This window comes from Scaptodrosophila lebanonensis, unplaced genomic scaffold (genome assembly GCF_003285725.1).
Source record: "Scaptodrosophila lebanonensis strain 11010-0011.00,11010-0021.00 unplaced genomic scaffold, SlebRS2 tig00000001-arrow-pilon, whole genome shotgun sequence".
NCBI lineage: Eukaryota > Metazoa > Arthropoda > Insecta > Diptera > Drosophilidae > Scaptodrosophila > Scaptodrosophila lebanonensis.
The window spans coordinates 12,836,832-12,853,969 of record NW_022060529.1 but is presented as its reverse complement, the minus strand read 5'-3'; the positions used below and the strand labels follow the sequence as shown (position 1 = coordinate 12,853,969).

Sequence of the window (17,138 nt, the reverse complement as noted above, 5' to 3'; positions counted from 1 at the left end):
GATCAATGCGAATCTCGTCAATTGGGCCGCACGTCAAGCTGAAATGCGAGTACGCATGTATTGAGTACAAAAGTAAGTGTTCATATTTTTTTGCTTGAAATGCCTTGCGGTGTTTATTGTTCGCTTAATAAAGATGCAATATATTGTCTAGAAGTAACGATTCTTAAAGTGGTTGTAATTCGCAGTGTCATACTGCTGTGGAGGCCGGGGTCGTAGCATTGCAGCAACATCAGGAGCGGTTCAGACAGTCGTGCACAATCTAGCGGTTTTGCCGAGTAACAACACGGTTGTCGTGGCGAATAGTCACATCAACGATGCTCATGTTGGGTGTCAGGAAGTTAACCAACCGATCAGCACCAGCGCGGGGAAGACGGTCGAATGGGAAGCCCATGGCTTGGCGATCGGGATAGAGACGATCGCGCACACCACAATATGAAGCCGCATCACTGCAAATGCCCACCAATTGCTGGTTGACCTGTGAGGAAGAGAAACCACCTCCAGTTTTATGTCGTCTTGGCATTTATAGCATGTATATTGAACTTACCCGATCGTTCTCATAGTCGGACACCATGACAAAAAGTTCGCAGCGCATGCCTTCGGGCAGACCCTTGGGAATCAGCATGTGATTGGGCCAACCACAGCCGCAGAAGTTGAACTCGAGCTCCTCGGCACTGCCAGCTGCGGGGCGGTTAGCATCCAGATTGCGGAAGGTGCGCTCAAAGGGAATGGTTACACTAGACTCAGTCGAGCGGCGACGAATGCTGTTGGGGCCAGGATTCAGTGTAACAACGAACTTGTCCAGCTCAACCATCAGCAGGCGCTGGTCACGCAGCAGCATTGGCTGGCCACGTTCGTCGGTCTTGGGTCCCAGGAAGATGCGAACGTAGCCGAAGCGCTGGGCGCCCGCATCATTGTTCACATTGATGGTGTAGGTGAAAGGCAGATGCTGCAAGTGCGTAAAACGTGCAAACACATTGCCTCGTGGCACGAAGTCCATGCCGCGGGAGAGATTCACGTCGGACTGCTGCCAGAAAGTGGTTAACGCATTCGGCTGGCTACCATCGCTGGCCACTTGAATGCCCGTAATGGAGATGCCCGAGTAGGTCAGCTGCTGGGTGTTGTAGGCAGGCAGACTGGTTTTGTGCTCCTGGAAGATGTCGTCGATGTATGCGTGCCATCTATAGAAGACTGGATCACGCATAGCCGTGGCAGAGTCGCCCATCACACCAAACGATTCCAAATGGCGATGGTCAGGATCGTGAGAGTACGAGATGAAAACGTGGCCTGAAATGAAGGTGATTAATATATTGAGTTCTCAAGCGATAAAAACAATTAATAATACTAATTGCACATAACTCAGATGTCTCTTAAAATACTTGTATGACCCCAATATTGTCAATTTAAATACAAGTATTGTAATACAATTTCTGAGGATCACTTTTACGTTAACAACTTACCCATATTGTGGAAGTCACCGTAGAGTGTGCGATTCGGCGATACAATAGAGGACTCAATCATATTGCCCAGAATGTCTATGCCACGAGTTTCATCCAGATTAATGCGGTTACCACGCTCCTTCAAACGATTCATGAATCGATAAGCAGTGCAATTATAGGATGTTGTTCCTTTTACTTACATCGACAACGAATCCTTGGTTTATGGCCTCAAAGATGCGGTCCCTCCAGCGCTCCAAGTCTGCAACATCCAAGTTAATCTGGTCAGCCTCGCGGTTTAAGTCGTTCAACTTAGTGTCGTCAAAGCGTGGGGGCCAGGCACGGCTAGCCACTAGGGAGTCCATCTTGGGGAAATAGCCCTCGGCTATTGGCTCACGCAAATTGTTGAAACGCTGAACGCGCGCCAAGTTGTTGCTGAAGCGTTCGAGATTATAGCGCGCAATGACCTGCTCATGCATATAGTAGAAGAGCTCGCCACGGCGATCTTTGTCGACAATGCTGCGATCGGAGGCCTCAAAAGGATAGACCAAGTGCCAATGCCAGTGATGGAGATTGATGCCCATATCCTCGCGGAAGTACCACAAACGGTGCTCCGGGTCCAAATCGGAGGCAGTGTAATCACGTGGAATAACAATGGGCATGCGGGATCCGGGCGAGACAACGAAAGACTCCTCACGCATTTGCCGGAATACCTGCGAGTCGACAAATCGGTCGGGGAAACTCTGCGAAAACGATGGCAAATCCAAGCCCTTGGTGTCCGGACGATGCAACAGGGCCACCGAGAGCGCATAGTTGAACAGTAGAGGATTGACGCGATCACGGGCGTACACAGCCACGCTCTGCAGATCGTCGATGGTGCGCATGTTCATGAAAATATCGATGAGCCGGCCGGCAATACGGCGATGCTTGGGTATGAACAGTGAGAACTGCTCATCGCGACCCAAAGACATTGGTATGCGCAGGTCCGGAATGGAGATCTCGCGCACTGGAATGCGTTGCTCCACATTCGCGCCGGCACGGTTTTGTACCTCGGCGCTGATCGGCTTGTAGCGATCGATCAAATAGTTGTCGGGCACATCGAACACGGTCGGAGTCTTGCCCTTGTCCATGAAGACCGGCTCGTTGGGATGCTCGAAGAGCAGCAGCAAGTTGTTTCGGTTGGCCATGTCGGGAGAGTGAGGACTAAGGATTGGAAATAAACGAATTTAAAGCCGCGTTCTGTTGTCGATCGAAGTAGGAACACTTCACAACTGTTGCTTCTCTTCAACGACCCAAGGCTTTTATACCCAATGGCAAGCGATGCAATATGGGAAAAGAATGCATGCGAGTTATCACAAACCACAAGGCACTGCTGAGCTAAAGTATTCGAACGATAAAACAATAGCAACCACAACCCAAAACAACAGTATGTGGCAAACAAAAATTAGTGATAGCCCCAACGTTGGATTATTTTTACTTAATTTATAAGTTCTACTAAATCGTAAGAAAGTTTGAGACCAATATAAAATCAATCTACAAGGCATCTGAATGGGAGCTAAGTTTTTCCCGAAAACTACCGGCTTGTCCGAATCTTCATTGCCCATAGGAGAACTATGCTATTAATGGAAATAATAATAATAATATTGCTATATGGTTTTTTATTTCAAACGCAATTGAAAGCAATAGTTTTTATGAATTTAACAATCATTCTTTATCATACTGGAATTGAAAAGCTATAGTCGGAATACTTGTCGAAAGATAACATCAAATATATAGTGGATATCCAAAATTGATTGTGAAACAAAGTAAAGGAATTGGATTGGGGAATAGCAAAAGAAAACTTGGTGTGCAATATTTATTGGGTAATATACGAGTATAGTGTAAATAATTTGTATAATATATCAGAGTACAGAAGTTTTGTGCTTAGAGAATATTTCAACTGGGTCAGATATCGGATATCAGTGGTCGTTGCTTTAAGCAGATGTTTAATGAGCAGATTCCGAAATTGTTCATGATTCGTTGGGGCGCACTACAGTGCGATCCTGATGGCGTATGCTGACATCCACAATGCTCATATTCGGAGTCAGGAAATTGACCAAGGTGTCGGCTCCGGCGCGAGGAATGCGATCGAATGGATAGCCCATGGAACGGCGATCTGGGTAACGACGATCACGCACACCACAATAGGAGGCGGCTGTGCTGCAGCCACCCACAAGATCTTGATCCACCTGAGCGATGATTCAGAACAAATTCAATAAATGGTTGCCTATTAAGTAGGGGAATCCAAAACTTACTCTGTCCTCTTCGTAGTTGGAAACCATAACGAACAGCTGGAATTGCATTCCCTCGAGCTTACCCTTAGGTATGAGCATGTGCTGTGGCCAGCCGCAAATGCAGAAATAGAACTCCAGCTCTTCGGCTGAGCCAGCCGCAGGACGATTCTCGTCGAGATTGCGGAAAGTGCGCTCGAAAGGAACTGTAACGCTTGATTGGGTGGAGCGGCGCATAATCGTGTTTTGCCCCGGGTTAACTAAGGGAATAAATATATTTATAGCCATAGAAGTTAGCCTACACACAACCACTCACGCGACACCACAAACTTGTCCAGCTCAATCATGAGCAGACGCTGGTCCCGCAGCTGCATGGGCAAGCCTCGCTCATCGAACTTGGTGCCCAAGAAGATGCGAACGTAGCCGAAGCGCTGGGCGCCTCCATCGTTGTTCACATTGATGGTGTAGGTGAAGGGCTCGTGTTGCAAGTGTGTGAAGCGAGCAAAGACATTGCCACGTGGCACAAAGTCCATGCCACGGGAGAGATTTACATCGGACTGCTGCCAGAAGGTGTTGAGCATATTCGGCTGACTGCCAGCACTTGCCACTTGGATACCAGTTATGGAAACTCCCGGATAGTTGAGCTGTTGCGGCGTATAGGCAGGCAGACGGGACTTGTGCTCCTGGAAGATATCGTCGACATACGAGTGCCATCTATAGAAGGCTGGGTCTCTCATGGTAGTGCTCAAATCTCCCATAGCACTAACTCCTTCCAAGTGGCGCTCATCGGGATCATGAACCTGCAATATGGCACAGATATAATAAAAAAACTGAAAGCTATAAGCACGGGGGTCCAACCAGCGAGATAAAAATGTGTCCCATGTTGTGCAGATCGCCGTAGAGATTACGGTTCGGCGAGAGCTGCGACGCCTCAAGCACATTGCCCAGCACATCGATGCCATTTGTCTCGTCCAGCATTATGCGTTCGCCACGGTCCTGCAAAATAGACATTTTTCGATTGAGGGGTTGGGCATAGATACCGCCGTTCTTTCCAACTGACAACACTTACACTCATTACAAATCCCTGATGTATGGCTTCATAGATACGATCGCGCCAGCGCTCCAAGTCAGCAATATCAACAATTATCTGGTCTTGTTCTCTGCGCAGATCAGAGAGGGGAGTGTTCTTCTGCCTGGGTGAATAGGCGCGACTGGCTACCAGCGAGTCCATCTTCGGGAAGTAGGCCTCAGCTATGGGTTCACGCAGATTGTTGAAGCGCCGCACCCTGGGCAAGGCATTAGACAGACGCTCAAGATTGTATCGGGCAATAATTTGCTGGTGCTGGTAATAAAAAAGCTCGCCTCGACGGTCCTTGGCCACAATGCTGCGATCGGCAGCTTCAAAGGGATATACCAAGTGCCAATGCCAATGATGAATGTTCACGCCCATGTCCTCTCGGAAGTACCACAGGCGGTGTTCTGGTTCCAAATCCGAAGCGGTGTAATCGCGAGGAATAACAATCGGCATGCGCGATCCAGGCGATACAACGAACGATTCCTCTCGCAATTGGCGGAACACCTGGGAGTCCACAAACTTTTCGGGAAAACGTTCGGCAATGTTTGGCACACCAAGGTCCTTGGTGTCAGGACGATGCATGAGTGCCACCGATAGGCAGTAGTTGAAAAGCAATGGATTCACGCGATCTCGGGCATAGGCTGCGACACTCTGCAGATCCTCCACATCGCGCATACCCATAAAAATGTCAATCAGGCGACTTGCAATTTTGCGATGACGCGGAATAAAGGTGGTGAAAATGTCGTTGCGACCCAAGGACATGGGAATGCGTAGATCAGGTATTGAAATATCCTTCACTGGAATGCGACGATCGATGTTCGCAGTGCTGGCGGCTCTCTGCTGCACCTCGTTGCTGATCGGTTTGTAACGCTCGATAAGGAATTTGTCGGGCACATCGAAAACCGCTGGTTTCCTGCCCTTGTCCATGAACACCGGCTCGTTGGGGTGGTCGAAGAGCAACAACAAATTCTGCTTGGTGGTCATGATTGCACAATTATTGACTGTTTGAAGCTGAAAAAACTGAATGACTTGGAGTGATGGGTGTACTGTGTCCGATCCATGGCAGACCAACGCTTTTATACGCTAGGAAATTGTGGGGAAAATCCAAAGTTGGTTAAGGGAAAATAAAAACCATGGCTGTCTTATCAAGCTTCAACCGCCTCGAGCGTTTTTCCTTGACAAGTGGTTGCCACGTTTATCTTCAACTGCTTAATCCGACTGAGGGGGAGCTCGAAGAGGTGCGAAGAGGTACATACGTATAATCGTATAATCGCATAGAAAACCACAGCTATTTGTATGTTTTTAAAATACGTTCTTTATTACATTTACTTGCAATTTGATTTAAAGTATATAATTTTGTTACACATAGTATGCACTAGACGAATGAAATTTGATTAGACCATTTGCATTAATATTATTACAATGCACATACTATACATGCACAATTATGTATGTATACTATATGTCTGTATGCACTTGTATGTATATGATAATATTCGAATATAAGCTAATGTATGTGTATGTAACAAGTGCTATGCCGTTCATACATACACAATATTCACTCTATATATGTATGTATATGTATTAATAAATATACTATATTGCATTAACGGTCAAACATTTAAATACTCGCACATAGTACCCAAGTACTATATATGTATGTCCACTTGTTTTTAAAACTTGTCTTGGTTCAATTTGATCAATCATATGTATGTAAATATTATACTTGTATGCAAATATTATTAGCAAATTTAGTTATATACGAGTATAGTAGTATAGTGTGTGTGTAAACATTTACCACAGTTACATGTGTATTTAACACATTTTTAAAGTAGCGCCTTGCAACTAAACACACAATGTCAGATTTATCAGATCTATAAGTATATACCTATTCATGCCCCACATAGCATTTAAATATGTATTTACAAGTGTTTCGTTTTGTTTTGTTTTGTTTTGTTTTCGGAAACAGTTTCCCGCTTGTTCGTGTATAAGCGATAGTTTTTGTAAAAAGTGTCATAGAAAAAAACCCTTAGGTATGTCCTGTGTTTGTTTAGCCTTAGTCATGTCATGATATGTTATGTTTAAGCTCTTAGGAGAGAGATAGAGATAGATTGGGGCTAATGCTGGATACTAACCACAATAAAAATCCGCTCTACGAGTGAAACAAATGGTATCAGGTGGGATCATCGCAATCAGAGAGACAGAACGAAACGGACGAGCTATGTTTCTCAGAAATTCAAATAAATAAGTTTAGTACTTCCCATTTGATTAGGACTTTCAAAGAATAAAACTATTCTAGCTGCGCCTTCCTACAGATATTCAACTAAAATGAACTTTTTTGTAACAATCAAAGAATGTTTAAATTATGGGTACTCAGTATATCTTTATAAACAACTTATATCTGCACCGATCAATCCTGTTGTTGAAATATAAAAAAAGAGCTTTACAGATTTAGTTGATCATTGACTTCTTTGAGTCTGGATAAGATCATATATGGTGTCTCTAGCTGTTATGATACAGATGAATATATATGGCGCATATGTCTACATCATATACTATATGTATCTATAAGATGGGTGCTGCTACGCTTTCATCTGCCTGTTCAATACATTTGGTCGTTCTGTTCTTTCTATTAGGTCCTTTAACCCGTCGAATAGAGGGTATAAAATACAAGTATTTCTGTATATTTTCAGATAATTCACAAATAAATTTTAGAAAACATGAGCATGTTTGGCTGAGTGAAATGGGTTTCGAAAACTTTTGTTCATGATCAATTTAAATATTGACCGGATTGTGACCAGGATCCATTTAGTTTGTGTTCACTAATTTCTGCACTCAATGGCATCTGGACTGAGTAAGTATAGTATGTGGTATTAGAATTCCACAAGCTATAGACTTGGAGAGCTAATCATTGATAAGGAAATGACATTTTAACACTGAAGATATTTTTGTTGAGGTTTGTATCCAGCACTTAAAAAAAAATAGAAAGTCAACAAAAATGTTGAAACATTTGTGCCAAACTAAACGAAAATCTTTGCTTCCCATAATTATCAAATACCCTTTTATAATCATATATAAAAATACAGAATCGTAAATATTTACATAAAACGTGCATTTTAAATTAGTTTTTACCACAGAGAGAAAAAGTGTACAAAAATATCGGCATGCAGCTCACAATTGATTCAGAGTGCCTTTTTTAAACTTAAATGAATTTAAGCTTAAATGCAACGTGTACTTTTCTTAAATACTTGTAGATTCATGTTTCATTTGTCGCGGTGTCGTTTCATTTCTTTTTTGATTTGCAAGAATCGCAAGTTTTAACATTTAATATTGGTTGGTACTCAAGTGGCTTGGCTCTTTGTTCAAAGCAATTTCCTACAGCTGTATACATGTATATAGTATATACGAGTATATAAAACGAGTTCGAGTATGATTTAATAAGAATATGCCATAGTATAGGTTATATAAGTATATCTATGTATCTAGTTGTAAATAACACTTAGCTAGCTCTCATCGATTTTTGCGAATGTAAACATAACATTTTGATTAGCTTGAACCCCATTGCCTCTACTTGTATATATGTATGTATGCATGTATGTATATTGGTGCCCAAATATTTTTTCAGACTACTCTAATGCTAATTACAGTAACATCTATGCGAAAATTTCATGCATTACATCGACATCGACGATCGTTTAAATTGTAAGGAACTTGCTCTTCACACTCACAGGCGCTCAATCGTTCCAAATAAAAGTTGGCTAACAGGAATGTGGCTAATGCTCGTAAATTCAACTACCTGTCTTATTTATATGGAACAAAGAAAATGTTATGGTGCATATAAGAATTTGTTGTTTGTACTGAGGTTCAGGTTTTCAATAACTCGTATCACTTGCCAAGTTTCTGCTCTACAAATACCCTAGAAATGTACCTAATAGACACGCGCACACACACACACACACCTTCTTTGAACATCAGAGACTCAGGTACAAGTTTTCGTTTGCCAGAACATAGCTATGTACATATATATATTACATATATATACGATTTTGTGTGTAAGAGTGCAGCAAAAGAAATTCAGACAGCAACTTATATTGTAAAATGCATCCAACAATCAAACCAGCTCGCACCCATCCTTATGTCTAAGCTAATGACTTTGACTTTGGCTTCGATTTTGTGTTAATAGCTCACTCTGTGGCCGACATCTAATTCACCAATTTGCTAGCCGCCACATCCATAGTGCCATTCTGATACTCCCGCCTACAATAGCTCATTACTACGTCCGCGCGACAATCGCCGCCCATGAGGCCGGGCAGCAGGACAGCGGCGCCCAATATAGTGACCAATGCCCCGAATACAACGAGTCCCAATGCTGGCAGTTTCTCGCGGCTGAAGAGCGCATGCGGTTCCATTTGTATATACGCCAGACCCGGCAGTATATATGCCAAGGGTATGGCTGCCAGGAGGCCCTAAATTATGAGAAAATGTACACTGAATTAAGTACTGCTTACTTTTGTTGATAATACATTGGTATGTGTGTGTTTGTGTGTGTGTGTGTGTGTGTGTGTGTGTGTGTATGGGAGTACTAGTGTGCATATTAAACGACCTACATTCAATTCCAGCACCGAACCCAAGCAATCGGTCATGGGTGATATAACGAAAGCGCTGAACACAATGGCTAATGTTATGGCTTTCGAATACTCATCGATTTCGGCCCCCTTCTCCAGACTGGGGTCCTTGTCCTGCGTAAACTCGCTTATGGGCTCCTTTAGCACAAAACGGTGCACAAGTGCGCGCACAATCTGCAAACGAAATCCAGAAATAATGCTTAAATATAGAAGGGGCTTCTGTGCAAACATTATAACATGTAGTTAAATAAATTGCTTGGAATAAGTTTGAAACTAATTCTTTATAACAAAATCAAGGGAATGCTTTTCTGTCTATAATAATATGAATCCGATATTAAAGTTGAAACAAACGATCATGCCTCTTTAAAGAATTCAATGAAAAGTCTAGCAACTTTTCATATAAATAACGATTTAAAATATTTAAATAAACATTCAAAGTATGTAAATAATTTAGCTCTTAAGCTTTCTCTCAGAAAAAAGACCAAGTTTTAAAACCAATGAAGTTCAATGAAGTTTTTTAATTTTTAGGACTACAATTTTTAAATAATAAAAAGTCTAGCAACTTTTTGCATAAATAACGATTTAAAATATTTAAATAAACATTCAAAGTATGTAAATAATTTAGCTCTTAGGCTTTCTCTCAGAAAAAAGATTAAGTTTTAAGACCAATGAAGTTCCATGAATACTTTTATTTTTAAAACTAAAATGTTTAAGTAATAAAAAGTCTAGCAACTTTTCGCATAAATAACGATTTAAAATATTTAAGTAAACATTCAAAGTATGTAAATAATTTAGCTCTTAAGCTTTCTCTCAGAAAAAAGACCAAGTTTTAAAACCAATGAAGTTCAATGAAGTTTTTTAATTTTTAGGACTACAATTTTTAAATAATTAAAAGTCTAGCAACTTTTCGCAAAAATAACGATTTAAAATATTTAAGTAAACATTCAAAGTATGTAAATAATTTAGCTCTTAAGCTTTCTCTCAGAAAAAAGATTAAGTTTTAAAACCAATGAAGTTTTTTAATTTTTAGGACTACAATTTTTAAATAATAAAAAGTCTAGCAACTTTTCGCATAAATAACGATTTAAAATATTTAAGTAAACATTCAAAGTATGTAAATAATTTAGCTCTTAAGCTTTCTCTCAGAAAAAAGATAAATTTTTAAAACCAATGAAGTTCCACGAATTCTTTTATTTTTAAAACTAAAATTTTTAAGTAATAAAAAGTCTAGCAACTTTTCGCATAAATACCAATTTAAAATTTTAAAATAAACATTCAAAATATGTAAATAATTTAGCTCTTAAGCTTTCTCTCTGAAAAAATAGATAAAGTCGTAAAACTTGTGTTTCCCCATTGAAGAATTATATGAAAACTAGACTGATGAAATATTCGTCTCTTAGCTATTATTTTGATTCCAATATAGTATTTGCCTTAATATTGGTTTATTGGGCATATTTTAAACGTAGTTGAAATTCTTTAAAAATACACAATTTATAAATGTTTTTTTTTTTTTTTTTTTTGTGTAGAATGAGTGTGAAAGTGTACATATATAACAGCAGTAAAATGATTTCATGGGCATAATAAAAAGTTTCATTTCAACAGCTAAGTGGACGCCTGTCCGGCAGGCCAAAACAAGAAAAAAATACGATTTCAAACATACTTCACGTGAAACGAAGCACTCAATGGGGAAAGTTAGCAGTATGGATATGGAGAAGAGTACACGCGAGAAGTTCATCAAGTCATCATCCCAGCAATAGTTCTCCAACAAGTCGCCTGGAAGGAAACAGAAAACAACACACAAACATACTATATACTCGTACATATACATACACATACACATACTATACATGTATGCTCGTTTATTTTTTAGATAAAAATGCAGAAGGCAGCACTCGAAATGTATGAAGCGTAAAAAACCGGCTGTTATATTAGTGCAAACATACAAACAAGTACAAGTATATACAGATACAGCTACATACAAGTATATACAGATGTGCTTGTGTCTGTGATAAGCGTGTGAACAGTCGAACCGCAATTTTTGCATAAACATCAGAGCCCACCACAAATATGATAAAAATGTATATTTTTGTGCCAGTTGTTGTTCTCCAATTTGAATTTAGATGGACTGTTTATCCAAGTCCGACGCCCAACACTAACAATGGTGATGGTGCTGGCGATGGCGATTGTGTCGAGGTGGCCCGGACTGCCTGACGGCCTGCTAGGCCATCCGGCTTTGACAATGTGATGTGTGGGTGCTCCAATCAAATTGATGGCTTTTAGATTTACAAAATCCATTTGGCTAATGCAATTAGTTTTGCTTTGCTGCGTACCTTGTGACAGAGCGCGGAAAGTGGAATAGCCGGCGATTCCAAATAGCGCTGCAACTGTCCAGGCGAAACCAATCGAAATGTGTGTGACCTTCTCCCAACGCTCCATGGTCGCATCGCGCATCGATTGATAGACGAGGAAAGTATTGTGATGACACATGAAAGCTGTGCAAAACGAGAGAACAAGAAACAAAGCAAAAAAAAAGGTAGTTAGATAAAAACTCGATTGACATCAGACTAGAAAATGCAATTTTATTAAGTGTCGGCGGCGCCGCCTGGCTTGCTCCGTGGCTAGAGTACTGCCAAGTATATCCTTGTTCATCCTTGCTCATCCTCGCCCACAGCTGCTTGACACACTTTGCAGAGCAACTGTGCCTTAATGCGCAATGCTTTATTATGATGCATAAGTAAAGATTTCCTGAAATCTTCTCTGTTACAAGTGGCGTTTAGGATACTCACCAAACACCATGATGCCAGTGGCGGGTATTAGATCCGTGTTGGCAAAGCGCCAGGACTCCGTAGTGTCCGTGCTGGTGGGACAGCACAACAAAGAAAACAACAAATAACAAAAAGGTGTGCACAAAGAGTCATGGGAGAGAAAAAATTACACAAAGTTAACACCAAATTAACATTTCCTTGGGCTTTCAACTTGTGAAATAAAATATCGCACAACTGAACAAAAGTAAGGGCAAATGGTTTAACACCCCGCCAGCCATAACGTAACGTAATATGCATGAGATAAGACAAACTCTCGACAAAATAAACCAAAAAGGTGAGCAGAAAAGTGCGCTACATAAACCGCAAATTGGAAATTTATTTAAATTTTATGCGCATGGGTTGCGCGCCAACAGGCGGGGGCGTAGCCAGGATCGTCTGACGATGGCAACAACAAGCGAAGCAACAGTGAAAGGCTTCGCACTCGCGACCGTGAAAAGCTCCAGAATGTAGGGAAAGTGTTGGCATACACACACACACACCCATATTTAGGCAACAGCAGAACTGCCCCCCGATTTGCATAGCAACGAAGGGTAAGCTATTAAATGCACAACCAAATACCGACACCACCACTGCAGGGCCACCATGAGGCGGCTACATAGTTGCATGAGACCCCCTCCCCCGGCCTGTCTCACGGACTGAAAAACTAATGAAAACCGTAAAAGGCAAACAAGTAGCGCACTAAATTTTATGCGCTTGCAAGAATCGCACACACAGGTCAGCCCTTGGCCAGGCAGCCCCTCTGCCCCCCTGCCCCCTGCCTCCCTCTCGACACCCGCGTTGTCACAGTGCACCACTTGGACGCGATTTGCAGGCAGTAAAGCACCACTTAGCACTAAAGCGCCACCGTTGAAGTGGAAAGTCAAGACCAGGCGGACGATGTACTTGTACTTGTAGTTGCCGCCAACTACCAACCAAAATGAAATGGTTTTATGGCGCCCTGTGGCAGCTCCTGGCTTTGGACACAGAGAGACAGACAGACGACCACATAATTTGTAATTAAAATGTAAATAAATCATTGCGTGTCATTAGCCGCAACAAACAATTTGAAAAATCATTTGTTGTTTATTTTTAATTTATATAAATTGGCTAGAAAACTCAAAAATAGAACAGACAATGGCTGTCAGGGCCTAATTAAATGAGTAAACGCCTATAAACAAAACATAATTACTGTAACAAATAATGATAGACTTGCTATTCATCGACTAGAAAGTATCTACTTAGAATAAATAAATATACGTATGTACGCAGAAAAACGATTCAATGTTCCGACTAAAGCTTCACTTAATAACTGGCTTCTAATAAGTAGAAACAAATGATATTTACTCACATATGTATATGTATCTAACCTAGAGAACAACATATTTCAATCATTTTCAGCGTATTTCAAATGATGACCATTTAATAAATAAAATATAGATAGCTTAGGAATATTAAAACACACAACAAATGATAAAGAGATCGTGAGCGTCAAAAATGTTTCGCATCTGGATAATAATTACACAAATTTGCTTCCGGTACCGTATAAATTACCAGCAACTTTTTAATTAATAATTTTTTTACTCTTTAGTTACGGTTTTTAAAAAAATCTTTTTTTGACATACTATTTATATATATGTAGAAAAATTTATGAAAAATTGTGTATAAATTATAAAACTTTAATATTATCCTAAAATTCTGGAAGCTGTTTGCTCATAAAATTAAATTCTTTTTTAAATAATATTTGATTTATCAATGTTTTATAAATTAAAAGTTAACAACACAATTTTGGTATATTGGAATATTTATTTATCATAAAACAATTTTGTATAAACTCTAAAACTTTTATAATATCCAAATATTCTGGAACCTGTTTGCTTAAATAAAACTGTATGTACATACTTGTATATAAAATTTAATTCTTTATTAAATAATATATAATTGATAAAGTATATATCACACAATGTTATATAAATTAAAAGTCAACAAAATAATCTTGGAATATTTATTTATTTTAACAGTTGAATATTATTCAAATATTCTAAAAATTGTTGGCTTTAATAAAATTAATGAAATCACTAGTTAATTAATATTAATATTTGATTAACATAAAGTAATAATATCAATGTTATTTAAATTAAAAGTAACAAGAATAGTATTATAAATTGTTGTTTAAATTTTGTTTTGGAATATGTATTTATTCACCTGATATCTGATATCTGATTCAACAGATTTCGTTATTTTATAACCTATATGAAATGCCTACTATTTGATTTCAAAAATATTTTGTAGTTCATATCAAAGACTGTTTAATTTAGGAATATAATATTTGTAATTTCTAATCTGTGGAATCTCATCCTTCACTCTGTCTTCATATTGCTTGTGCATCAGCTTTAATTAACCCTATGCGCATTTTATGGAAACATAAACAAAACCCCGCCTTCATGGGCCTTGACTGTCGCAGCTGCTCAACTCCCACGGAACTGTAGCTTTATATTCAGCCACCTATCATGTGGCAGGCTCCTTCGACAGCATCAGCACAACCCTATACTTTGCCAAATGCCCCAGAGCGCAACATAATTTATTGTGATAAATAACATGAAACACAAACAAGTGAGCGCTGGCTTGGGCAATGGCCACAAGTCCTGCGGCCAGGTGGAAAGAAAAAAAAGACAAACACAACAACACTTAAATACTTACACTTTATAATCACCCGACATGAGCTTCACTATAACGGCGAAGAGTATGAAGACCACACACGCCAGGCTAATGAAGCTGGCACGGGCCAGCCGGGAGACATTTTTGTAGAGGCACAAGGGCACCACGACGCCTACGGTGACGAAAAACACAACGCCCAATCGAACAGCACCCATCGAGTCGCCCCAGGATGGGAAGAAGCGCACGAGCACTTTGGATAGAGTATCGCCCACGACGACATTGTACGATATCATGGCTGGAAACGTAAAGTACTTGTGTATGTAAGTCTGTTGTAATGTCAAGCGCCTAGGCACACGCCAAGTGCCGTATAAATTTCGCTCAACTGGCAACTTTCTGCATACATAGTTGTGTTTAACTTTTAACTAAACGCGAATGCCAGAGTTTGGGCTTAACAACAATTTTTGTTTTTTGTTTTGCCTCGTTCATGGCGCGCACTGATGGGATTTGCGATAAGCGCTTTAACTCGAGCGCGTGCAAATAGCAACTTACCCAGGAAGGGATACATAAACTGCAACAGCGATAGCAAGTAGTAGCCGTATTTGCCATATGCCGCCTCCATAATGCCAGGATAACTGAAGCGTCCGCAAATGTGACCGCATCGGACCTGTGTATGAAATGCGGCTTTTATCAAATGAGTGGCCTGTTTAGTGTGCATAAACATTAATTATTCAATAATTTTGCATGTTGAGAGGGTATTTACATGATTGCATTTTCAAAAGGTAGCAACGCACACTCCCAAACACATATGCTCTACTAAACAGCAACGATAATTTAACGGCATTGTAATTTCCGCTTCAAATCCAATTGCTGTCCCAGACCCATACACCAAAATGCTTTCAATTTCTCGCCAGCTTTAGCAGCAAGTGCCCCACATTATGTTGCAGAACGAAGCTGGGGCCAAACCATCAGGGTCAGTCCACAGTGGAATACGAGTAATTTGCAAACACTACTATTTACTTAAAGAGTAGGGAAAGGAATATTTTTGTGTTTTTCTGATTGCGTGCTGCTTCCCTCTCGCCGTTGTCTGAACACAAAAAGTGCTTTTAATGTCAGCACCAGCAGCTCTAGAAAATAATAGATGTTGATGGATATAAAGATTCAAATACTATATCGATTGTCTTTAATGAGACATCCAAATTATTAAATTTGTGCAGATCGAATCGGGCCCGATGGGAGAGCATTTTATTTGCTCAACGGACAGCCAAGCCCCGACTCACAGCTATATGGAGGTAGTTGAAAAAGTTTTGCTTAAGTGAGAAAGTAGAGCTCGATTAAAATTAACTTTGAAAAATATCAATAGCATTAATGGTTGCAATACTTAATAAAACCTATAACAAATGCAATTAAGTTAACTGCAGAAGAAGCTATTTATATTTCTTGTAATAAAAAACTTCTTCCTAAGGAAAGAATTTTGTAAAAATTTGCATCGATATACAATTTCATTACATAGATTTTAACCATCAGAAATATTTGATTCCAATGTATGAAATCTATGTTGATTTTGGAAAAACTTCAATAGTTAAAGCACTCAGACTGAATACGATTAAAAATTTTGTCAAATTCTTATTCTTATCTTATATTGTAATAGCCCATAATTTAGAAACCTAAACTCTTTAATGTATTTAAGGTTATCTGGCGCCTCCGTTAACATTTTTAAGGAAGAATCTGAGAATAAGAAAAAACTCTACTCTGTTGAAGGAAAATCTATCACATGTTAACTATTGTTTTATAAACACTTGGAGCTTAAAACAGTTGATATACTCTATAATAATTGTAAATTGATTTTATCTCAGTACTTATTTAAAGTCTAGAAGCAAATATTTCTACACAAAAAGTGGAAAAAATAAATACAAATGTTTCGAATAAAAACCACTTTAAAAATGTCGAGGATGTTGAAAAATTTGAATTTTGTGACAAATTTAATTATTAACATTAATTTTTTATTTCATATAAGCATTAATAAAGAAGAAGCCCTCTAACATTGACCCTAAACAAGACAATTTTTTTTCTTGAGGTCTTTCTAAATTTTGAAGTATCCCAAGAGGGTAGAACAACCTTTACTATTTATTATGATTATTAAATTTACAAATTACAGCAAATACAGGCAGTGTCTAACTTTTTTTTATTTGAATAAAAGCCCTATTAGGTAAAAAAGGCTTGTGACACTGTGCGGCTGCTTGGGTCAAATCAACTCATTGGCCTGTTCACATTTTGCA

At 39.5% G+C, this 17,138-nt stretch overlaps 2 protein-coding genes across 2 annotated transcripts in view; both read right to left on the bottom strand.

Annotated features, from left to right (window-relative positions):
- Window positions 1–212: 212 nt before the first annotated feature.
- On the bottom strand, window positions 213–5,774 carry LOC115619960. Its single transcript, XM_030512991.1, has 9 exons — window positions 4,773–5,774; window positions 4,562–4,699; window positions 4,020–4,503; window positions 3,728–3,963; window positions 3,447–3,661; window positions 1,637–2,636; window positions 1,458–1,575; window positions 541–1,284; window positions 213–495 (listed from the first exon to the last, which is right to left on the bottom strand). Exons 1-9 carry the CDS (start codon window positions 5,760–5,762, stop codon window positions 260–262), a joined length of 4,161 nt encoding a protein of 1,386 aa, XP_030368851.1. The 5' UTR covers window positions 5,763–5,774; the 3' UTR covers window positions 213–259.
- A 2,565-nt stretch (window positions 5,775–8,339) lies between these two features.
- Window positions 8,340–17,138, bottom strand: part of LOC115630894 (putative sodium-coupled neutral amino acid transporter 11) — a 28,107-nt gene continuing 19,308 nt past the window's right edge. The window contains exons 4-10 of the mRNA XM_030527491.1: window positions 15,412–15,526; window positions 14,905–15,157; window positions 12,190–12,260; window positions 11,734–11,895; window positions 11,064–11,176; window positions 9,386–9,577; window positions 8,340–9,244 (exon numbers count right to left, since the gene is read on the bottom strand). Of these exons, the coding sequence (XP_030383351.1) occupies window positions 8,981–9,244; window positions 9,386–9,577; window positions 11,064–11,176; window positions 11,734–11,895; window positions 12,190–12,260; window positions 14,905–15,157; window positions 15,412–15,526 (1,170 nt within the window). The 3' untranslated portion in view covers window positions 8,340–8,980. The remainder of the gene's footprint in view (window positions 9,245–9,385; window positions 9,578–11,063; window positions 11,177–11,733; window positions 11,896–12,189; window positions 12,261–14,904; window positions 15,158–15,411; window positions 15,527–17,138) is intronic.